Genomic DNA, 22,118 nt, shown 5'->3' with positions numbered 1-22,118 from the left:
GCGTAAAAGGGCGTGGTTGTGTGGGGGCGTTCGGGGTCGTGTGGGTGGGGCGACGTGGCGCGACGAACAACCGCCAGTTGTGCTCTCAGACTACATAACCACGAAATAAGGTTTCTAATTGTGTGAAAAATACCATTAGTACTGTAAATAAACTTTCTTGATGCAATTTTGGGGCCATTTTGAGGATTCGGAGGCTGTCTTTTTGGGGCCATTTTGAGGATTTGTAGGCTTTCTGGGCGAAAAAAATATAGGGAAACCTGAAAGAAAAGAGGAAGAAAAAAGCAAAGAGAAAATGGAGGAAATTATTTCAGAAGAAGAAGACGAAAGCGTGAGTTAAAAAATGGGGAAAACACAAGCCTGAAGGAAAAAGGAGAGAGACACGCGACGGGAAAATCCTGAGGTAAAAACGCGGGAAAAGCCCTTCCATATGTGGGCCCCATCTGTACCGCGTTGCCCTTTTAAGAAGGGGCGGGGCATCAACCCCACCCCTCGCGCCACGCCCCAGGCCCCGCCCCCGGACTGGCCCAGCCCCGCCCCGCCGGGCCCGGGCGCGGCCGCAGCCCCGGAGCCGCCGCGGAGCGCCGGGAACGGCCGAGAACAACCGGGAACAACCGAAAACACCCTCGGAACAGCCTCGGAGCCGCTGCGGAGCCCCGGGAACGACCAGGAAACCTCCGGAACACCCCCGGAACCCCCCAGGAACCCCCCGAGAACCCCCGGAACACCCCCGGGAACCCCCCGGCAACGGCCAGGACCCCACGGGACCCCCTCGGAACCCCTCAGGAACGGCCCGGAACCGCCGGGAACCACCAGGAACCACCGGGAAATCTTCGGAACTCACCGGGAACTCCCCGGGAACGGCCGGGGACCCCCCGGGACCCCCTCGGAACCCCCCGGACACCCCCGGGCCGAGGGGATGCCGCAGCGCGGGGCCGGTGAGCGGGAACGGCGAGAGTTTGGGGGACGTCAGGGCTCGGGGAGCAAATTAGGGGGGTTCACAGGGGGGTAGGGGCAGGTTTGGGGGTCCTGGGGGTGTGGGAAGGGGGTCCTGGGGGGTTCGGGTGTGTCATGTGTTGTTTATTCTGACCTGGAGTCACCTGGGGTTTGGGGGCGGGGGGAACTCCAGGGGGGGCTTCCCGCCCCCCTGCCCCAAATCCCCCCCTGTGCCCCCATCCCTGACCTCGGACCCTGCTGGGACGCCCCCTGAATTTTGGGGGGGGCGCTGGGGAGGGTCCGGCCCCGGGGGGCTTTTTGCTCACCCCCTCCCCCGGTTTTTGGTTTTTTTAATTATTATTTTTATTTATTTCTATATATTTGTATTTATATATAAATTTATATATTCGTATATGTATATATGGTTTTTTTTATATAGTTATTTACATTTATATATCTCCATATATTTACTTTTAATTTTATTTTTATTTAGCTTTTGTGTTTACAATTACCATTTTATATATTTATATTTATTTATCATTTTATGTATTTTTATTTTTATTCTTACTTATATTTTATATATTATACATTTATAGACTTATCTATATTTATATTTCTTATATTTATGCTTATATATTTTTAATATTATTTAATTTTTTAAATTATTTTTATTTTTTAAAAAACTTTTTTTTTTTTTTTTTGTACGGCCCCCGGGTTTATTTTTAGGGCTCTCCTTGGGCGGCACCGGGGGAGGGACACGGAGCCCCCCCAGCCCTGCCCTGCCCTGCCCTGCCCGGGGGTCGCGCACACCTGGCACACACACCTGGCACACACACCTGGCCGAGGGGTGGCGGTGACGGGAGGGGAGGGGGCGGTGACGCCGCTCTGTCGCGACAGGCTGAGGCTGTCGCGGGCATGGCGGGCGCCTCGGTGAAGGTGGCGGTGCGGGTCCGGCCCTTCAGCGCCAGGGAGAGCAGCCGCCAGGCCAAGTGTGTCATCCAGATGCGGGGGAACACCACCTGTGAGTGGGGGGCGTCCCGGAGGGGGGTCCCGGACAGGGGAGGGAGCCCCAGGGGTGGAGGGGAGATCGCGATATGGGACCCCCCCCCCCCGTTGTCCCCGTCCTTGTCCCGTGCTGGCCCCGAGCCCGGAGTGCCAGCTGCCCTGTGCTAAAAATAGCAACGGGGAGGATTTTGGGGGGGGTGAGGGTGCTGGGGGGGGGCGAGGGTGATGTGGGGGGGTCACCCCAACGCCGGTGTCACCCCCCCCACCCCACAGGCATCACCAACCCCAAGCTCCCCAAGGACGGCACCAAACACTTCACCTTCGACTACTCCTACTGGTCCCACACCTCGGTGAGTGCTGGGGGGGTCCGGGGGGGCTGGAGCCCCCAAAAAGAGGGGCTTGGACCCCCAGAAAAGGGGGCTGGTCCCTGAGTGCCCCCCCCACAGGAGGAGGACCCCAACTTCGCCTCGCAGCGCCGCGTGTACCAGGACATCGGCGAGGAGATGCTGGCCCACGCCTTCGAGGGCTACAACGTCTGCATCCTCGCCTACGGCCAGACGGGAGCCGGCAAATCCTACACCATGATGGGGCGGCAGGAGCCGGGGCAGCGCGGGATCATCCCGCAGGTCCGGGGGCTGGGGGGCTCCCGGGGGCCTCAGGAAGGGCTGGAGCCCCCCCAGACCCTGGTCCAAAGGTTCCTCCTCACCTGCAGCTCTGCGAGGATCTGTTCGCCCGCATGGCTCGGGAGGGGTCGCCGGAGCTGTCGTTCTCTGTGGAGGTGAATTTGGGGGGGTTTGGGGAGGGTCTCCTGGACTCTGGGGGGATTTTGGGGTTCAGAGCGTGACCTGCAGACCCCCCCCTTGGGTAATTTGGGTGTTCAGCTCCTGCAGACTCACCCCAAACCCCCCACAACAGTTTGGGGGTTCATCTGCCCCCCACCCCAACACTTTGGGGGCTCAACCAAGCACCTTGGGCATTTTCCCCGTCACCATTTTGGGGATTCCTCCCCCGAAATCCCCATCGATCTGCCCCCCAGTTTGGATTTTTCACCCCCAAATTCCCCCCCCGAGTGCTGGGGTCCCTGCTGAGCGTGCCCCCCCCCACCAGGTGAGCTACCTGGAGATCTACTGCGAGCGCGTGCGGGACCTGCTGAACCCCAAGAGCCGCGGGGGGCTGCGCGTGCGGGAGCACCCCCTGCTCGGGCCCTACGTGCAGGACCTGTCCCGCCTGGCCGTGGCCTCGTTCGCCGACATCGCCGACCTCATGGACAGCGGCAACAAGGCCAGGTGTGGGCAGGGCGGGGCAGGGGGGGCAGCCTGGACCCCCCAGAACCACCCCCAGGCACCGAGGGTCCCGTCCCGGTCCCCCGCAGGACGGTGGCAGCCACCAACATGAACGAGACCAGCAGCCGCTCGCACGCAGTGTTCAGCATCGTGTTCAGCCAGCGCCGCCAGGACCCGCTCAGCGAGCTGGCCACCGAGAAGGTTGGGGAGTGACCCCCTCAATCTGTCCAAACCAGGTTTTGGGTCACCCTGAAATCCTGCTGAAATCACCCTGAAATCATCCCCTGAAATCATCCCCTGAAATTCCCTTGAAATTCCCTTGAAATTCTCCTGAAATCCCCCCTGAAACCCCCCTGAAATCTCCCCTAAAATCCCCCCAAAATCATCCCCTGAAATCCCCCTGAAATCTCCTGAATCCCCCCCAAAATTCGCCGTTATCTTCATCCAGCACTCATCAATTCTCTCCGCTCCCTCAAATCTCCCCATAATTCCACAAACACCCCCAAATTTCCCCCCAAACCCCCAGAATTCGCTCCCGGACCCCCCAAACCCGCCCTGTCCCCCCAGGTCAGCCGCATCTCCCTGGTGGATCTGGCGGGCAGCGAACGCGCCGACGCATCGGGGGCCAAGGGCATCCGCCTCAAGGTGGGCTGGGACCCCCGAAAACAGGGGCTGGGACCCCCGAAAAACAGGGGGCGACTTCCCCCTGCCCCCCAGAGCCCTCCTGAGCCTTCCTCCCCTCCTCCTCGTCCCCAGGAAGGCGCCAACATCAACAAATCCCTGACCACGCTGGGCAAGGTGATCTCTGCCCTGGCCGAGGCGGTGAGTCTGGGGTCCCTCACCCTCGGGGGGTCCCCTCCCTTTTTGGGGACCCCTCACGTCCTTCCTCACCACCTTCCTCATCCTCCCGGCAGACCAGCAAGAAGAAGAAGCCAGAGTTCATCCCGTACCGGGACTCGGTGCTGACGTGGCTGCTGAAGGAGAACCTGGGTGGGTTTGATTTATTGAAAATATGGATATTGATTTAGCACCAAAATATGGATATTGATCTAGTACCGATATCCAACTGTGAGAGAGAAAAAATCTTTTAACAGTTTAGAGTTAGAAAGTAAATATTTATGTTTATTGTGGGATAGCTCCCAAATACACAGCACAATTTACAGGTGATTACAGAGCCCTTTTATCTAAACAACTATTGAATACCCAAAATATTTTGGGGGGCTCAGGGTATTTTTATATATATATAAATAAACATATGTATATATTTATTTATTTATTTGTGTTTATTATTTATATCAATAATTTTATTATGTATGAAATAATTTTATATAGTATACATAAACATATACTATATTATTTATATATATTATTTAAACATATACTACTTTTAAAATAATAATTTTATTACATATAATATGGTTTATATATATTATTATTTCTATATTTAGTTCCCTCCTATTTATATATAAATATATATTATATATTTTTATATATGTAAATATATATTAATATATTTATATTTATATAAAAATATATATTATATATTTTATATATGTAAATATATATAATATATTTATATATAAATATATATTATTACTTTATTATATATGAAATAATTTTATATATTATATATAAATATATATTTTGTAGATATTTAAATATATCTATTATTTTAAAAATAATTTTATTATTTATAAAATAATTTTTATACTTTGTTATTTATACATTATGCATATATATTTATATATTTAGTTCCCTGCTGTTTATATAGGTTTATATACATATAAATTTGTATATATTTATATATAAATATATATAAATATTTATATAAATATAAATTTATACAAACAGGAGGGAACTCGCGCACCGCCATGATCGCGGCGCTGAGCCCGGCCGACTGCAGCTACGAGGAGACGCTGAGCACGCTGCGGTGAGGAGGGGGCTCTGGGGGGGCTCGGGGGGGTCCCGGTGCTGATCCCACCGCCCGTTTCTCCCCTGTTTGTGCCCCCCAGGTACGCGGACCGCACGAAGCAGATCCGGTGCCACGCGGTGATCAACGAGGACCCGAACGCGCGGCTGATCCGCGAGCTGCGCCGGGAGGTGACGCGGCTCAGGGAGCTGCTGAGTGCCCAGGGTGAGGGGTTTGGGGGCATTTGGGGGGCTCTGAAGGGATTAGGGGGGATTTGGTGTTTCAGGATGGGGTTAAAGGGGTTTGTGGTGTCTGGGGTCAGATTTAGGGGATTTTGTACAGGGGCGGATTTGGGGTGTCGGTTGCAGAGAGGATCTGGGGGCAGAAGAGGTTTGGGGTTTGATTTGGGGGTGCAGGAGGTGGCACCCCCCCCTCACACCCACCCCCCCATCTCCCCCCAGGCCTCACCGACCCCTCCCTCACCTCCAGCCCCGCCCCCAGCATGACGCCCCCCACCCTCAATGGGGACCCGGGGCTGGAGCCCCCCCTGGGCCCCACCGAGGCCATGGAGCGGCTGCAGGTGAAAAACCCCCCAAAAAAACCCCAAAATAAAGCCCAAAAACCCCTGCCCTGCTCCTCAGGGAGCCTGGGGGGATCCCCAAACCAAGGGACCCCCCCCCAAAATTTGTTTTTCCTCCAGGAAACAGAGAAAATCATCGCCGAGCTGAACGAGACCTGGGAGGAGAAGCTGAGGCGGACGGAGGCACTGAGGCTGGAGCGGTGAGGGGGGGCCATGGACCCCCCGTGCCCCCCAAAATATTCCTGAACCCCTCCCAAAATATTCCTGAATCCTCCCAAAATACCCTGAACCCTCCCCACGGCCTCCAAAATACCCTGAGCCCCCTCCCAAATATTCCTGAACCCCCCCAAATTCCTTTCCCCCCACCAAATTCCCTGTGCCTCCCCAAATTCCTTTTCCCCCCAAATCCCCAAATTTCCTTTTCCCCCCTTAAATTCCTATGCCCCCCCAGGGAAGCGCTGCTGGCCGAGATGGGGGTGGCTCTGCGTGAGGATGGCGGCACCGTCGGGGTGTTTTCCCCCAAAAAGGCAAGGTTTTAACTCTTTTAAATTGGGGGGGCCTCACCTCACCCTGAGGGTCCCCCCCAACCCCTCACCCCCCCCAAATCCCCCCAAACAGACCCCGCACCTGGTGAACCTCAACGAGGACCCCCTGATGTCCGAGTGCCTCCTGTACCACATCAAGGACGGCATCACCAGGTGGGTGGGGGGGCTGTGGGACCCCCAGACCCCCTCAGGACCCCCTTTGGGACCCCCCCCAATTTGTGTTTTGCCCCCTCCGGGCAGGGTGGGCAGGGTGGACGTGGACATCAAGCTCTCAGGACCGTCCATCCAGGATCAGCACTGCCTCTTCCGCAGCTGCCCCGACCCCTCGGGGGAAGGTACGGGATTTTGGGGGGTCCCTGCCGGATTTTGGGGTGCCTCCCCCCCCTTGCCCAGCCCCCTCCTGGCACAGCTTAACTCCTTTTTTACCCCCTTCCTCCCCAAAATGCTGCAATTGGAGCAGGTCAGCGCGGCCCCCCCAGGTACCGCGAGGCTCCTGGGCGGATTTTTTGGGGTGGTTTGGGTGGGATTTGGGGTTCCCCCAGCACGGAGGTGACCCCCCCTGGTGTTGCTGTCCCCCCCCGAAGCTGTGGTGACGCTGGAGCCGTGTGAGGGGGCTGAGACCTACGTCAACGGGAAGCAGGTGACGGAGCCGGTGGTGCTCAATTCGGGTAGGGACCCCCCAAAGCCCCCCCAGATCTCTGTGTGTCTCCCCAAAATCCCCCTGTGCCCAAGATCCCCACGGGTCTCACTTGAAACCCCCCCTAAAACCCCAACTTTTCTCCCCAAATTCCCTTCGAACTCTCACAAATCTCGTGTTGCCCCCAGATTTTCTCTGGAGTTTGTTACGACGCCCTCAAAGCCCCATTTTCCACCTAAATCCACCCAAAACTTCCTGTGACCCTGCCCAACTCTGCCCCAAATCCCCTCTGTGACCCCTCCAACCCCCTCCCAACCCTCATTTTGGGGCAGAACCTGCCCAAATCTCCCCTGAAGTCCCCCGTGACCCCCAAACCCAGGGAACAGGCTGATTCTGGGGCAGAACCACGTGTTCCGCTTCACGCACCCGGAGCAGGCGCGGCGGCAGCGGGAGCGGGGGGCGTCCCCCGGGCCCCCCCCGGACTGGAACCTGGCCCAGAGGGAGCTGCTGGAGCAGCAGGGCATCGACATGCGCCTGCACAGGTGGGCACAGGACCCCAGACCCCTGCAGGGGTGGGGACCCCCGGGCTGTGCCCTGGGGAGGCTCACCCTGCGTGTCCCCCCCGGCCCAGGCTGCAGGAGCTGCAGAACCAACCCCAGGGGGACAAGGAGGGGTCAGAGCGGCCGCAGGTGAGGGGGCACGGGGGGCGTTTGGGAATCCTGGTGGCCCCTGGGTGTCCCCGAGTGTCCCCTGGGTGTCCCCGAGTGTCACAGGTGACCCCCGGGTCCTCTGGATGTAGTTGGGTGGCCCCTGGGTGTCACAGTTGTCCCCCTCATTGTCCCCTGGGTCCCCTCAGTGTCCCATGAGTGCCCTGGATGTGTCCTGGGGCTGTTTCTGGTGTCACGTTTGTCCCCTCAGTGTCTCGGGGGTCTCCTGGGTGTCCCCCCGGGCTGCCCCGACTCCCCCAGGGCCTCTCCTGCATCCCCCCGCAGCCCCCCAGCACCAAGGAGGCCCCATCACAGGTGACCCCCGGGTCCTCTGGATGTAGTTGGGTGGCCCCTGGGTGTCACAGTTGTCCCCCTCATTGTCCCCTGGGTCCTCTCAGTGTCCCCTGAGTCCCCTCAGTGTCCCGTGAGCACCCTGGATGTGTCTCAGGGGTCCCCCCCGGGTCCCCTCAGTGTCCTGTGACCCTCCTGTCTGTGTCCTGGGGGTCTCCTGGGGGTGTTCTGGGTGTCCCCCAGAGCCTCTCCCCCATCTCCCATCCCATCTCCCCGCAGCCCCCTGAGGCCCCCCCGTGCCCCGAGCCCCCCCCGTGCCCCGGGCCGGGCTGGCGGCCGCTCCCGGTGCCCTCGGTGGTGCCCTCGGTGGTGCCCTCGGCGCGCTCGGGGCCGCGCCGGGCCGGGCGCCGGGAGCCGCTGCGCGTCTACCAGATCCCGCAGCGCCGCCGAGGGACAGCGCCTTCACCATCATCATCATCATCATCATCATCATCATCGTCATCGCCAGCCCCGAGGGTCAGCACCGAGCCCAGCCCGGAGCCGGCACCGCGGCTGCGGGAGGAGGAGGAGGAGAAGGGTGAAGGTGGTGAGCAGGTGAGTGTGGTGGTGTTCGCAGGGGTCCCAGGATGAGGGAAGAGACATGGAGAATGTTGACTCCGTGTTTCAGAAGGTTTGATTTATTATTTTATGATATTAATTTAATATTTTAATATTAAACTAATATTATGGCAATGTTTTACTATTTTAACATTATGTTAAAATAATATTAATTTATTATGTTAATATGTTAGTGTTATATTAAATAATATTATATTAGTATTTTAATATTATATTAAAACTATACTAGAAGAATAGAAGAAAGGATTTCATCAGAAGGCTGGCTAAGAATAGAAAAGGAATGAATAACAAAATCCCGTGTCTGACCGGAGAGAGACACATTTGGACTGTGATTGGCCATTAATTAGACACAATTACATGAGATTAATCACAGATGCACCTGTTGCATTCCATAGGTGATAATTATAATTTACTTTTAATTTCTGAGGCCTCTCGAGTTCTCAGGAGAGAGAGCCCTAAGGAAAGGGTTTTTGACGGAATGTACCTGTGTGCCAGGTGAGCGAGGTGGAGGGGCTGCGGCTGCACCTGGACAGGCTGGCCGGGATCCTGAGCGAGGTGCGGCGCCAGAACAGCGCCAAGGACGAGCAGATCCGGGCCCTGCGCGACCGCGTGGGGCAGATGGAGCGCATCATCCCCATCCCCCTGGTGAGCACGGACAGACAGACGGACACAGGGAAGGACTGACGGGCACTGAGGGACTGACGGACACGGGGACAGAGTGAGGGACGCGCGTGGGGCAGATGGAGCGCGTGATCCCCATCCCCCTGGTGAGCACGGACAGACAGACGGACAGACACGGGGAAGGACTGACGGACACTGAGGGACTGACAGACACTGAGGGACTGACAGACACTGAGGGACTGATGGACACTGAGGGACACAGGGACAGACTGAGGGACACGCGTGATGGAGCGCGTCATCCCCATCCCCCTGGTGAGCACGGACAGACTGATGGACACTGAGGGACTGACGGACACTGAGGGACACAGGGACAGACTGAGGGACGCGTGTGGGGCAGATGGAGCGCATCATCCCCATCCCCCTGGGGACAGAGGGACAGACTGACGGACACTGAGGAACTGACGGACATGGGGAGGGACTGAGAGCAGGGTCTGCCTGCCCCACACCCCCCCCAGCGCCCCTGGTCCGTCCCCCCAGACCCCGGCATGAGTCCCACCCCCCCTTTCACACCCCACGCCCCCCAACATGGAATCTCCGACGCCCCAAGTGCCCCCTCCCCATCTTCTGACACCCCCAAATGTCCCTCGCACTCCGCAGCACCCCCAGACCCCTGTAACCCCCGTCTCCATCCCGCTCCCAGGACGACGCCGACGATGCCGATCCGCCCCCCCAGGACCCGCCCCGGGACCCCTCCCCGTGCCGCCCCCAGCCCCGCGCGGACCCCCCCTCGCCCCCGGGGGCGGCGGCGGCGCGGCTGTGCCGGCTGATGGAGCAGGACCCGGCGTTCCGGCGGGGGCGGCTGCGCTGGCTGCGCCAGGAGCAGGCACGGCTGATGGCGGGCGGGGGTCCGCAGCCCCTCCTGCAGCCCCCCCGGCGCCCCCCGCGCTTCCAGCAGGACTCCAAGCTGCGCTTCCCCTTCAAGAGTAACCCCCAGCACCGCCTGGCGTGGGGAGGGGGCGCGGGGGACGCCCCCCAAGCTGACAACAGCCCCCTCCCCTCATTGCAGCCCCCTCCGCACTCGGGGCGGCCCCGCCGGGGGTCTCTGGATGGGGGGTCCCCACCTCCGCCCCGAGTCCGCCGCCAGCGCTCGGCTCCCGACCTGAAGGCGCGGGGTCCGGTCCCGTAGGGGGGTTTGGGAGCGCGCCCCCCTCCCCAGATGGACAATCACAGCCCCCTCCCCACATTTGGGGGGTCTCCCTGCCCGGGGGAGCCCCCAGCTGCTGTCACACTGCCCCCACCCCCCCGCGTGTGTGTGTGTGTGTGTCTGGGGAGGGGTCCTCGGTCAGGAGGGCCCCCCCCTCTTAGAGGGAGTCCTTAATTAATGGCGATCCTATTAATTAATTAAGGGGATTCCTTAATTAATGGCTAATTAAACAGAAGCGCCTCAATTATGGGCACCCCCCCTCCCAATTTTGGTGCCTCCTCTCTGCTGGCCACGCCCACTCCAGCTTGGCATGTCTAGGCCACGCCCTGGGTACGCCTTCTGGGGCGGAGCCAAGTGGAGCCCCGCCCAGTCGCTGAAGCCCCCGCCTCTTTCCATTTGTGGGCGTGGCATTCAGGAAAACCCCGCCCTCCCACGCAGGCAGCGCGGAGCTGGACCCGTGAACTCCGCCCCCTTTGGGGCGTGTCACCGCCAGGCCACGCCTTTTCCCGTTCATTCCCGCCCCCCGTTCCCCCCTCCCCGCACCCCCCGGTCCCCCCCGGCCCCGTTCCTGTCCCGTTCCGGCCCCGTTCGCCCCGGCCCCGTTCGCCATGAGCCGCCTCGGGGCGCCGCTGCCGCTGCTGCTGCTCGGGGCGCTGGGGGCGCTGAGTCCCCCCCGGGCCGCGGGGCAGGAGCCGCCCCCGAGCCCCCCGCCCAGCCCCCGGCCCAACGCCACCAGGTAACGGCACCCCCGGGACCCCCGGGACGGGACCCCCGGGACGGCAGCCTCGGGACCGGACGGTCCCCCCGCCGAGACGGGACCCCCCCGGGACGGGACCGCCCCCCGAACGTGGCACCGCCACCCCCGCGGACGGGGCTGGGCCCGGGGCGGGACATTCCCGGTTCGGGACACTCCCGGTTCGGGACATTCCCGGTTCGGGACACTCCCGGTTCGGGACACCCTGGTCCGAGAGCCCCGCGCGGTTCCGGACCCCCCCCGGGGCACCGGGAGCCGCTCCAGAACCGGAGCCGGGGCTGCCCCGAACCTCCCCGGAACCGGGACCCCCCAGAGCCGGGGCTGCCCCGAACCTCCCCGGAACCGGGAGCCCCGCACCGCCCGGGACCCCCGAGCGTGGTTCCCCCGTTGTGACCCCCCCCCCGTGTCCCCCCAGGCCGGTGTTCCCGGTGTTCCCGTGCGGGGGGGACCATCGCGGCGAGTCGGGGTTCATCGCCAGCGAGGGCTTCCCCCGGCATTACCCCCCCGGCAGCAACTGCACCTGGACCATCACGGTACGGACACCGGGGGGCTCCCCGGAGACCCCCGCCCCGGTCACCCCGATCCCCCCGGGGCACCCTGGACTGAGCGACCCCCGCCCCGGTCACCCCTGCACCCCCGGGGGCTCCCCGGAACCGGAGACACCCCCACGGTCACCCGGGGCTCCCCGGATATGGAGACCCCGCAGTGTCCCCAGTGTCCCAGTGCTGACCCCCCAATGTCTCCAAGTGCCCCAGGTCCCGGTGGTGACCCGGCAGTGTCCCCAATGTCCCCAGGTGCCCGAGGGCCAGGTGGCCACGCTGTCGTTCCGCGTGTTCGACCTGGAGCCGGACCCGCGGTGCCGTTTCGACGCCCTGTCCGTGTTCGGGGGCCACGGCCCCGCGGCGCCGCTCCTGGGGCGCTTCTGCGGCACCTTCCGCCCCGGGGCGCTCCGGGCGCCCCAAAACCGGCTCCGCCTGCACATGGAGAGCGACGGCGCCACGGCCGGACGGGGGTTCCTGGCCTGGTTCAGCGCCGGCAGCCCCCCGAGCCACGGTGGGTAACGGGGCGAGACCCCCGGGGCAAAAACGGGGAGCACCGCCGGTGGGGAGCAGGGACAGGCCCGGGGGGACACCCCAAAACCACCCAGAGACTCCCTGGAAATGTGGAGAGATCAAAAAAAAACCAAGTGCCATAAAGAGCCCCAAAATGTGAGGGATGTGAGGGCAAAAGGACTCCCTGGAGAGAGATGGCAAAGAGGGAAAAGCAGGTGAAATTGGGAAAAGTGTGAGGAGAGGGGGAATGAGGGAAAAACAACAGTAAGAATGAGGGGAAAACAGTGGGAATGAGAAGAAAATAACACAGTGGGAACGAGGAGAAAAAACAGTGGGAATAAGGAATACTAGGACACTTTATTTATTAAACACTTTATTAAAACACTGTTTTAATAAAAAACACTAGGAATGAAAATAGTGGGAATGAGGAAAAAACAGTGGGAATTAAAGAAAACAATGGGAATGAGGGAAAAAGGAGTGGGAATGAGCAGAAAACAGTGGGAATGAGGAAAAAAAGAGTAGGAATGAAGAAAAACAGTGGGAATGAGGAGAAAATGTGAATGGAAAAGGAGGGAAAACTGTGAAACTGAAAACAGAAAGGGAAAACCCCGATGGGGAATTGGGGAGAAAAGTGAGAGAATAAAAAAAGAGAAATTAAGGAAAAGTGTGATGAAGAAATGGAAAAGGGTGGAGAGGAAATGGGGGGAAAGTTTGAGGAGAAAACAGGGAAATGAGGGAAAAGTGCAAGGGAGGAAAGGAGGGAAAAGCTGAGGAGAAAAGGGGAGGAAAGTGTGAAAGGGAAAGGAGAAAAATAAGAGGAAAAGAAAAAATGAGGGGAGAAAAACTGATTTTTTTTTTTTAACTGAGGGAAAAATGAGTGAAAAGAAAGAAGTTGGAGAAAAAAAGCCAGTCAGTAAAATGGAGCAAAGTGTCAGGAAAAAATGAGGGAAACTTAATTTTTTTGGCACAAAAAAAAATGGCACAAAATGAAGGAAACTTCATTTTTTTTGGCACAAAAAAAATGGCACAAAATGGAGAGAAAAGCTGAGAGGGAAAGGGGAGCACTGAGACCCCAAAATCACCCAGACCCCAAATCCATACAAAGACCCCCCCAAAGCCGCATGGAACATCCCAAATTGCCCCAAAATCCCTCAAAAAAAAAAAAAACCCCAAAGCTGCCCCAAAACGCCCCGTGGAGACCCCCAGGCCCCCCCCCAACCCAGCCCAACCCTTTTGCAGGGCCCCCCCAGGGACGGCGGCGCTCGGGGGTCTTTAATAAACCCCATTTTTTCGGGGAGTCCTGGCACTATTTTGACGGTGAGTACGACCCCCCCCCCCCAAAAATAAAAAAATTTTTTAAAAAATTTACAAAAATATTCCCGGGGGAGGGGTCTCACTCCCCAAATTCCATCTCCCTCCCCCCAAAAAAAAAATTAAAAATCCAAAAATTTACAGAAAACATTCCCGGGGGGGAGGTCTCGCTCCCCAAATTCCATCTCCCCCCAACAGTCCCAGGGTGGTTTTGGCGGAGCTCCCCCGAAATTTCCCCCCCAGATTTTGGGGGGGGTCTCAGGGACAGAGGAGACGCCGGCGGTGTGGGGAGAAGGGAGGGGGTCCGAAGGTGTCTGTGCCCCCCAAAAACGTGACCCCCGCCCGCCCCCAGAGCATCAGTTTTGTGGCGGGCGGCTGGAGAAGCCGCAGGGCAGCCTGAGCACCCCGAACTGGCCCGAGGAGAATTATCCACCCGGCATCAGCTGCTCCTGGCACATCGTGGCGCCCCCCGGCAAGGTCTGGGGGTCCTGGGGGGTTCTGGGGGGCTCGCAGGGGGTTTGGGGGTGTCAGGAGGATTTGGGGAGATCGGATTTGGGGGATGGGGAGGGTCAGGAGGGATTTGTGGGTATTCAAGGGGGGGCTCGGTGAGTCTGGGGGGGTCAAAAATTCCTTTGGGGGGGTCAGAACTCCTTTTGGAGGTCAGAAATCCTTTTTTGGGGTCACAAGGGGATGTCCGGGGTGGCTAAGCAGGGAGCAGGATGGTTCAGGGAGGCTCGGGGGAATTTGGGGAGGGGTCTGCAGGGTCTGGGGGCTCACCCGGGGGGTTCCGAGGGTCTCAGCACGGCTCCCGGGGGGGTTGTGCAGGTGGTGGAGCTGCGGTTCGGGAAGTTCGACGTGGAGCCCGACCCTCACTGCCGCTACGATTACGTGGCCGTGTTCGAGGGGGGGGCGCGGGACGACGCCCGGCGCCTCGGCCGCTTCTGTGGGGAGGAGACCCCCGGGTGAGCCCCCCCGAGCCCCCCGGCCCGCCCCAAACCCTGTGTGAGCCACCCCAAAATGTCCCTGTCCTTCCTAAACCCTCCCGAGCCCCCCAAATCCCCCCCGACAGCAACCAGGACTCCCTGAGCACCCCCCCAAACCCACCTGGACCCCCTGAGTACCTCCCAAACCCACCTGGGACCCCCCCAAACCCACCTGGACCCCCTGAGTACCTCCCAAACCCACCTGGGAACCCATGTCCCCCTGACCCCCCCACAGCCCCCAAAGCCAACCCCCCCAAACCCTCTGACCCCCCAAATCCCCCTGACCCCCCCCATGCCCCCAGCCCCATCGTGTCCCCAAAGCCCCCCTGACCCCCCATGCCCCCCAAACCCCCCTCACCCCGTACCCCAGCCCCATCGTGTCCCCAAATCCCCCTGACCCCCCAAACCCCCCAGCCCCATCGTGTCCAGCTCCCCGGAGCTGCTGGTGCAGTTCGTGTCCGACCTGAGCGTCACCGCCGACGGCTTCTCGGCCTCCTACACCCTGCGGGACCCCGCAGGAGGCAGCGAGACCCCCGAGACCCCCGCCCCGAAGCCCCGGGGGGGCTCCAAAGCCAAGGCGCCGCCCGGCCCCAAAGCCGAGCCCCCCGCCACGGCCGCCCCCTGCCCCCAGCGCTGCCGCCGCGCCGGGACCCTGCAGAGCAACTTCTGCAGCAGCGACTTCGGTGAGAAACACCCCGAAAAAACGGGGAGGGACAGCCTGGAATGGGGGTGGAGGATGTCCTAAAATTGTGAGGAGAAAGTGAGGCAGGGAGCACTCGAAAAGCTCTGGAGAATTCCCCAAAATCATGAGGGAAACTGAGGCAGGAAGACCCAAAAAGCTTTGGAGAATTCCCCAGAATCGTGAGGGGAAACTGAGGCCGGGCCCTAGAGAAATGCCCAAATCCGTGAGGGAAAACTGAGGCCAGGAGACCCAAAAAGCTTTGGAGAATTCCCCAGAATCATGAGGGGAAACTGAGGCCGGGCGCTAGAGAAATCCCCAAATCCGTGAGGGGAAACTGAGGCCAGGAGACCCAAAAAGCTTTGGAGAATTCCCCAGAATCGTGAGGGGAAACTGAGGCAGGGAGTGGGCAGAAAGTTCTGGAGAATTCCCCAGCGCCCTGAGAGGAACCTGAGGCCGGGCACTGGAGAATTCCCCAAATCCGTGAGGGAAATGAGGCCGGCCCCCCCCAAACCCCCACCCCCGAGCTTTAGGAACCCTGACCCCCGTTCCCGTCCCTGCAGTGTTGACCGGGACGGTGAAGTCGGTGTCGCGGGGTCCTCCGCAGGAGCCGGGCTGGGCCGTGCTCTCCGTGCTCGGCGTGTTCAAGGCGGCGGCGCCGCTGGGGCTCCCTCAGCCCGCCAAGGGCTCCTCGCTGCGGCTGCAGCTGCCCTGCCGCCTCTGCCCCTCGCTCAAGAAAGGTGCGTGTGCCCGGGGGGAGCCCGCGGGGCTCTGTTCGGGCCCCCCGGCCCTGACGCCCCCTCCCGAAATCCCTTCCAGGCTCCAGCTATGTCCTGATGGGGCGGCTGGGCGCGGACGGGGCGGCGCTGCTGCCGCCCGACGCCTTCGTGGTGCCCTACCGCCCGCAGCAGCAGCAGTTGCTGGGCAACCTCAGCAAGAGGCCGTGTCGGGGGAGCCCCTGAGGGGCCCCGGCCCTGAGACCCCCGCCCCGGGCCGCGGGGTGCCCCCCGAGCATTCGGTAATAAAGGGTGCAGAGATGGAGCGTGTGCGTGAGGGGTCTGGGGGGAGAGAGGCCGGGCGACGCATTCAAAGGGGGAGACCGCAAAATGGGGACTTCAAAATGGAAGCCCCAAAATGGGACCCTCAAATGGGGACCCAAAATGGGAGCTTCAAAATGGGGACACCCAAAATTGGACCCTCAAAATGGGACCCTCATAATGAGACCCTCAAAATGGGACCCTCAAAATGAAATCCTCAAAATGGGGACTTCGAAATGAGACCCTCAAAATTGGGGCCTCAAAATGAGACGCCCAAAATGGGACCCCTAAAATGGGGACCCCCCCCCGCAAAGGGACACCCCCCCTTTAAAAGGTGCGGCTCCTTTAAGAGGAGCAATGGGTGGGGCTGAAGGAATCGGGGCGCGGACACCTTCTCTGCTTGTCAATCATTGCCGTAATTCCTGATTGGTGGAGCCGCCATGCCCCGGCCACGAGCAGGGTTTTTATTATCCCGCTTTTGCGTCAAACGCGATTGGTTGGTGCCACGTCAATCCTCGGACGCTTCTCCCGCCTCCTCGGTTTCCATTGGCTGATGCCGCCAAAATTTTCGTGGCCGTTGCCAGGCAACGATCTTCACGGGATTGGTGGAGATTGTGTTTTAGCCATGATTGGCTGCAGTTGGGCAGCATCCCCCCATCACTTGACGACGATTGGTTCAACCTACCTATCAATCAAAGACCAAACTTCCGCATTTCTCCAGGCAGCGCCCCCCACTGCCCCTCTCCGATTCGTCTTCTCCCCGCGCGCCCCTTGCTCTGATTGGCTTCCGCTCTGGCCCCGCCCCCGCGGCGGGGTCCGGAAGCGTCCGGGGCTCAGTCGGGCAGAGGCGGCCGCGGCGAGCGGAGCTCCGGGCCCGCCATGGCCGCGGGGGCGGTGGGGGCTGTCCCGGCTGAGCCGCTGCCGCTGCCGGGCCGCCTGCCCGGAGGAGCCGGCACGGAGCGCGCCCTAGAAGAAGCAGAGGCCTCCGGCACCCTCAGCTTGGCCGGCCGGCGGCTGCGCACCTTCCCGGCGGCGGCGGCGCGGCGCTGGGACCTCAGCGACACCACCCAGGCCGGTGAGACCGCGGCCCCGGGGCAGGATCCCCGACCCTTCCCCACAGCCCCGGGTCCCTTGGGGTGTTTCCCAGGGGAAGCTGTGGCTGCCCCGCCTCCCTCGGCGCGTCCCGGAGCCCGAGGCCCGCGGGAGCTGCCGGAGGCGCCGGGACGGGACGAGCCGGAGCTCCCGGTCCGGGCGGTCCGGCGGCTTCAGCGTCCCCGATCTTCAGCCGGGCGGCTCGGGGTCCATCAGCACCGCTGTCCCCGCGGATCTGCGTCCTCTGTCCTTATCCCAGGGCGTCCTTTATCCCCATTAGTCCCTTCCTGAGGCTTCCTTGTCCCCGTCGTTCCCTATCCCCGTGAATGCCCCGTCCCTGCGGGCCGCCTCCGCTGTCCCACACGCTGCCCCGGCTCCCTCCAGACCTGTCCCGGAACCGTTTCGGGGAGGTGCCGGAGGCCGCCTGCCGCCTGGTCTCTCTGGAAGGGCTGAGCCTGCACCACAACTGCCTGCGCAGCGTCCCCCCGGCCATCGCCAACCTGCAGGCCCTGGCTCACCTGGACCTCAGGTACGCTCCAGCCCCGCCGGTGTGACCGGGGAGCTCCAGCAGCAGCGCCCTGACCCCGCCGTGTCCCCTCCGCAGCCGCAACCAGCTGAGCTCGCTGCCCGCCTGCCTGTGCCTGCTGCCGCTCCGCGTCCTCAACGCCAGCAACAACCGCCTGGCCCGGCTGCCGCCGAACCTGGGCGCCCTCCGCACGCTGCGGCAGCTGGTGAGCCTGGCCCGGGCCGGAGGGACCCCGCGGGGCCGCGCCGGACCCCGCTGAGCCCCGTCTCGCCCCGCAGGACGTGGGCTGTAACCGGCTGCGGGCGCTGCCGCCGGGGCTGGGGCAGCTGCGGGCGCTGCGGGACCTCAACGTGCGGCGGAACCAGCTGGCAGCGCTGCCCGAGGGTGGGTGAGGGTCCTGGGGTGGGTCCCTCCGCTTTTTTAGGGTCCCCTCCATCCCGTGTTCCCCCCGGCAGAGCTCTCGGAGCTGCCCCTGGTCCGCCTGGATTTCTCCTGCAACCGGGTGGTGGCGATTCCGCGCTGCTTCCGCCGGCTCCGGCACCTCCAGACCCTCCTGGCGGACAACAACCCGCTCCAGTTCCCCCCTGCCCAGGTGAGGAGCGTCCCGGGGCGTCCCCCCGACCCCCCAAAAGCTCCGGCTGAGCCCTCTGTGCCCCCCCAGATCTGCCTGAAGGGCAAAGTCCACATCTTCAAGTACCTGGAAGCCGAGGCTGACGCCCATCCTGCCCCAGCATGGTAAAGAGGGGGCTCGGGGAGGGGGCGCCCCGTTGTTTTTGGGGGGTCTCTGAGCGCTGTTTGCCCCCTCCCCACAGCCCCCCGGATGAGTCGTGTCCCCTCCGGCAGCGAGGGGGGCTGGACTCCGGCTTCCACAGCGTGGACAGCGGCAGCAAGCGCTGGTCGGGGAACGAGGTGGGATTTGGGGGCGTTTTGGGGGCGTTTCGGGGGGATTTGGGGTGCCCCCTAACCCTGCACCCCCTTTGGCACCGTTTCAGTGCTCGGATGAGTCCTCGGAGCCATCCCGGCAGCACAGAGAGATGCACGGCAGGGCAGGTGAGGGGACGGGGGTCCCCAAAATCCCCCTGGGGTCCCCAAAACCCTCCCCGGGACCCCCTGTCACCCCCCTGCCACCCTCTGGGACCCCCTTGTCACCCCTTGGGGATCCCCTTGTCACCCCCCTGCCACCCTCTGGGAACCCCCTGCCACCTTTTGGGGAACCCCTTGTCACCCCCTGGGGACCCCCTGTCACCCCCTTGTCATCCCTCCTGTCCCCACAGCCTGTGACAGTGACCCGGAGCAGCTGGAAGAGGAGCCCTCACCCGAGGTGATGTCACCCCCCAAATCTCTGATCCCCCCCAAAATTTGGGGTTTCTCCCCAAAATCCTGACCCCCTCCCTTTGTCCCCCTTCAGGAGCAGCAGAGTGAGACCCCTGAGGGCAGCAGGTGAGGGGTCTGGGGGGGGTCTGGGGGCTCCAGGAGGGGTCTGGGGGCTCCGGGAGGGCCTGGGGGGGCGTGTGGGTGTCTGACCCCCCCCCCCAATCCCTGCAGGGGGGTCCCCAACTGCCGGCGGCGCCCCAAGAACCTGGAGGTGTGGATGGAGAGAGAGAGAGAGAGGAGCCGGGACAGGTACGGGGAAAGGGGAAATGGGAAATGGGGTTTGGGGACTGGGAATTGGAGTTTGGGACTGGGAAATGGGAACTGGGGTTTGGGAATTTGGATTGGGAACTGGGGACTGGGAATTGGGGCGCTGGGATGGGATCAGGAATGGGGTGGGACAGGGGACAGGCACTGGCTGCTCTCACCCCCCCAGGACCCCCCCCCGGAGACCCCCCCAGGACCCCGACGGAGCCCCCAGCCCCCCAAAACCCAGCGCCTGCCACAGCCCTTCCTCCTCTTCCTCCTCCTCTTCCTCCTCTCACAGTGCCACCAAGCCAGGTAGGACAGAGCGTCCCCCCTCTGTCCCCTCCCCAGCCCCTGACCCCAAAAACTCCCCTGTGACCCCTCCCCAGTGCCCCTCAGTCCCCTGTGTCCCCTCCCCAGTCCCTGACCCCCAAATCTCCCCTCTGTCCCTTTCTCCCTTTCCCAGTGCCCCCCAAACTCCCCCCAGTCCCCTCCCCAGTGCCCCCCAGCCCCTGACCCCCAAATCTGCTCTCCATCCCCTTCCCAGTGCCCCCCAAAACTCCCCTGTGACCTCTCCCCAGCCCCTGACCCCCCAAATGCCCCCTCTGTCCCCTCCCCAGTCCCTGACCCCCCAGATCTGCCCTCTATCCCCCCTCCCCATACCTCCAGTCCCCTCCCCGGTGTGCCCTGACCCCCCAAATGTCCCCACAGCCCCCCCAGACCCCGACCAGCTGATGGCTGAGCTGCGACAGGTAACGCCCCCCCCCATCCCCTCCCTGGGTATTGTGGGGGGGTTTGGGGGTCTGTGCCCCCCTGACTCGCTCGGGGGGGTCCCTGCTGTGCCCCCCACCCCCGCAGAGCCTCGAGGCGCTGCTGCAGCTGCGGCTGCCGGACGAGCTGGGGGGGGACCTGGAGCTGCTGGGGCGCGTGGCGGCGCGGCTGAAGCCCTGGGCGGTGAGTGACAGACCTAAAACGGCCCTAAAATACCCCAAAACTCGCCCCAAAACTGACCCAAAACTGCCCCGCACGGCTGCGGCCCTGGGCGGTGAGTGACAGACCTAAAACGGCCCTAAAATACCCCAAAACTCGCCCCAAAACTGACCCAAAATGGCTGCGGCCCTGGGCGGTGAGTGGGACCCAAAACTGCTCTAAAATACCCTAAAACAGCCCCCCAAACTACCCCAAAAGAGCCCTAAAACAGCCCCAAAATATCCCCCCGAGCCCCAAAACAACCTCTTGAGCCCAAAAACACCCCATAAACCCCAATTTTTACCCCCTAACCCCAACAATCACCCCCCCACACCCCCATTTTTACCTCTTGACACCCCCACAGTCACTTCCAAACCCCTTTTTACCCCTGACCCCCCCCCAAACCCCCCCTGACTCCCTTTTCCCCTTCCCAGAGCCCCCCCAGCCCCCGCCGGACGCCGCCGCCCTCCGAGGTACTGATCTGGGGGGGGAGGGGGTCTCGTTATGGGAGGGGGGTCCTGTTCTGGGGGGGGGATTGATTTGGGGGGGGGGTCCCGCACCCTCCCATGGCTGATGCGGGGTCGCCCTCCCCCCTCCTCAGGTGAAGCCCCCCCACCCCCGGCGCCCTCCCCCCGGGCTGCTCTTCGCCCTCTTCTACGGCCTCCTCATGGCGCTGCTCGTGGCCGCCCACCGCGCGCTCTTTGGCTGCTGAGGGACCCCCCCAAAAACTGGGGAACCCCCCCAGAACCTTGGGGGAGCCCCCCGGACCTGGGGGAACCCCCAGACCCCCGGGGAGGGTCCCAATCTTTGCACCTTTTCTTGCCCCCTTCACCCCCTTTGTCTTGTGCCTTAACGCTGGGGAAACTGAGGCAGGGAAGGGGGAGGGGCTGAACCCCTCGTGCCCCCCTGGGGGTGTGAACTTAATTATTCATATTATAATTAATTAATTATGAGTTATTATGAGTTTTATTATTATAATGAGTTATTATTATTATTATCATGAGTTGTCGCTATTATAATAATGAGGTATTATAATGAGTTGTTATACAGGACTGTGAGCAAAATAAGTTAATTATTACAGTTAATTGTAATTTAATTATGGTGGAAGAACACTAAAATACGGATGACCAATTTTATTGTAATTAATTATTATTATTAAAATGATTATATTTAACTATTATAGGGCTGTCACTCTAATTATTATAATAATAGTTTAGTTTCTGGGTGCGGATACCCCCCTCAAAATCACATTTGGTACATCCCTGTCCCTTTGTGACACCGATCACCGGCTGGGACCAAACCCCGGGGCGGGGGGGGGGGGTTCAGTCCTTTCCCTCTCTTGCTGCCACCGCTCAGCTTTTTGTCCGTTTTCGCGCTTTCTGTGCCCAAAAGGGAACGTCCCACTCTCAGCTGTGCTGTGCCGCCCCGTGTGTCCCCCCCTTGTCCCCCCAAAGCTCCGCCGCTAATTCCGCCCTTCCCCAGCAGGTGCGGGAGGACCCGACCGGGGCCCGGGCCCCGCGGGGGCGGCTGGGGGCGTCCGTCCCCCCCCGGTGCCTCCGTTAATTCCCGTCCCCCGCCCTCGGTGCCTCCGTTAATTCCCGTTCCCACCCCTCCGGTGCCCCCGGTAATTTCCCTCGGCGCCATCTTTGTTGAGGGCAGGCCGCCATGGACATGCCGTCAGGGGGTGAGGCCCCGGCCGCCATCTTGGCTAAGGGCGCGTAGGGGGCTATGCGGGCACCATCTTTAATGAGGACAAAACCGTGAG

At 61.1% G+C, this 22,118-nt stretch overlaps 3 protein-coding genes across 12 annotated transcripts; all 3 read left to right on the top strand.

Annotated features, from left to right (window-relative positions):
- Window positions 1–67: 67 nt before the first annotated feature.
- Window positions 68–10,599, top strand: KIF1C (kinesin family member 1C). 2 transcript variants are annotated; one of them, XM_077192850.1, is made up of 23 exons: window positions 803–935; window positions 1,831–1,954; window positions 2,212–2,288; window positions 2,385–2,564; window positions 2,651–2,716; window positions 3,046–3,224; window positions 3,311–3,422; window positions 3,789–3,866; window positions 3,978–4,043; window positions 4,136–4,211; window positions 5,073–5,151; window positions 5,234–5,355; window positions 5,592–5,710; window positions 5,831–5,910; window positions 6,162–6,237; window positions 6,329–6,408; window positions 6,496–6,590; window positions 6,840–6,923; window positions 7,272–7,434; window positions 7,524–7,581; window positions 8,170–8,484; window positions 9,004–9,153; window positions 9,830–10,599. In XM_077192850.1, the coding sequence occupies exons 2-23, from the start codon at window positions 1,849–1,851 to the stop codon at window positions 10,313–10,315; spliced, it is 2,847 nt and encodes a 948-aa protein (XP_077048965.1). In that variant the 5' UTR covers window positions 803–935; window positions 1,831–1,848; the 3' UTR covers window positions 10,316–10,599. The 2 variants fall into 2 exon arrangements, with proteins under 2 accessions (XP_077048964.1, XP_077048965.1); XM_077192849.1 differs by lacking the exon at window positions 1,831–1,954 and having other exon boundaries at window positions 68–935.
- A 151-nt stretch (window positions 10,600–10,750) lies between these two features.
- PCOLCE (procollagen C-endopeptidase enhancer) lies at window positions 10,751–16,154 on the top strand. 2 transcript variants are annotated; one of them, XM_077192851.1, is made up of 9 exons: window positions 10,751–11,069; window positions 11,503–11,620; window positions 11,882–12,140; window positions 13,379–13,456; window positions 13,803–13,927; window positions 14,276–14,412; window positions 14,848–15,116; window positions 15,676–15,852; window positions 15,932–16,154. In XM_077192851.1, exons 1-9 carry the CDS (start codon window positions 10,942–10,944, stop codon window positions 16,072–16,074), a joined length of 1,434 nt encoding a protein of 477 aa, XP_077048966.1. In that variant the 5' UTR covers window positions 10,751–10,941; the 3' UTR covers window positions 16,075–16,154. The 2 variants fall into 2 exon arrangements, with proteins under 2 accessions (XP_077048966.1, XP_077048967.1); XM_077192852.1 differs by lacking the exon at window positions 13,379–13,456.
- Window positions 16,155–16,955: 801 nt separating this feature from the next.
- On the top strand, window positions 16,956–21,949 carry LRCH4 (leucine rich repeats and calponin homology domain containing 4). Of its 8 annotated transcripts, none has more exons than XM_077193108.1 (16): window positions 16,957–17,224; window positions 17,626–17,770; window positions 17,846–17,972; window positions 18,046–18,151; window positions 18,223–18,359; window positions 18,429–18,502; window positions 18,580–18,676; window positions 18,760–18,817; window positions 19,042–19,088; window positions 19,176–19,207; window positions 19,313–19,390; window positions 19,575–19,699; window positions 20,096–20,136; window positions 20,243–20,338; window positions 20,788–20,826; window positions 21,839–21,949. In XM_077193108.1, the coding sequence occupies exons 1-16, from the start codon at window positions 17,029–17,031 to the stop codon at window positions 21,914–21,916; spliced, it is 1,476 nt and encodes a 491-aa protein (XP_077049223.1). In that variant the 5' UTR covers window positions 16,957–17,028; the 3' UTR covers window positions 21,917–21,949. The 8 variants fall into 8 exon arrangements, with proteins under 8 accessions (XP_077049226.1, XP_077049225.1, XP_077049223.1 ...); XM_077193107.1 differs by having other exon boundaries at window positions 21,836–21,923; XM_077193106.1 differs by lacking the exon at window positions 21,839–21,949 and adding an exon at window positions 20,955–21,200.
- Window positions 21,950–22,118: the final 169 nt, after the last annotated feature.

The sequence above is a fragment of the Agelaius phoeniceus genome, chromosome 36 (assembly GCF_051311805.1).
Source record: "Agelaius phoeniceus isolate bAgePho1 chromosome 36, bAgePho1.hap1, whole genome shotgun sequence".
In the NCBI taxonomy this organism is placed as follows: Eukaryota; Metazoa; Chordata; class Aves; order Passeriformes; family Icteridae; genus Agelaius; species Agelaius phoeniceus.
The sequence above is the reverse complement of the archived record's forward strand: the minus strand, read 5'-3'. Positions and strand labels throughout refer to the sequence as shown.

Bases quoted from the DNA above. Each gene is read 5' to 3' on its own strand.
- KIF1C (XM_077192849.1), top strand. From the start codon at position 428: ATGTGGGCCCCATCTGTACCGCGTTGCCCTTTTAAGAAGGGGCGGGGC. The intron at 7,582-8,169 runs GTGAGGGGGCAC...ATCTCCCCGCAG, and splicing joins AGGGGTCAGAGCGGCCGCAG to CCCCCTGAGGCCCCCCCGTG. The intron at 8,485-9,003 runs GTGAGTGTGGTG...CCTGTGTGCCAG, and splicing joins AGGGTGAAGGTGGTGAGCAG to GTGAGCGAGGTGGAGGGGCT.
- PCOLCE (XM_077192851.1), top strand. From the start codon at position 10,942: ATGAGCCGCCTCGGGGCGCCGCTGCCGCTGCTGCTGCTCGGGGCGCTG. The intron at 12,141-13,378 runs GTGGGTAACGGG...ACCCTTTTGCAG, and splicing joins CGGCAGCCCCCCGAGCCACG to GGCCCCCCCAGGGACGGCGG. The intron at 15,853-15,931 runs GTGCGTGTGCCC...AATCCCTTCCAG, and splicing joins CTGCCCCTCGCTCAAGAAAG to GCTCCAGCTATGTCCTGATG.
- LRCH4 (XM_077193104.1), top strand. From the start codon at position 17,029: ATGGCCGCGGGGGCGGTGGGGGCTGTCCCGGCTGAGCCGCTGCCGCTG. The intron at 17,973-18,045 runs GTGAGCCTGGCC...CTCGCCCCGCAG, and splicing joins TCCGCACGCTGCGGCAGCTG to GACGTGGGCTGTAACCGGCT. The intron at 19,089-19,175 runs GTGATGTCACCC...GTCCCCCTTCAG, and splicing joins AAGAGGAGCCCTCACCCGAG to GAGCAGCAGAGTGAGACCCC.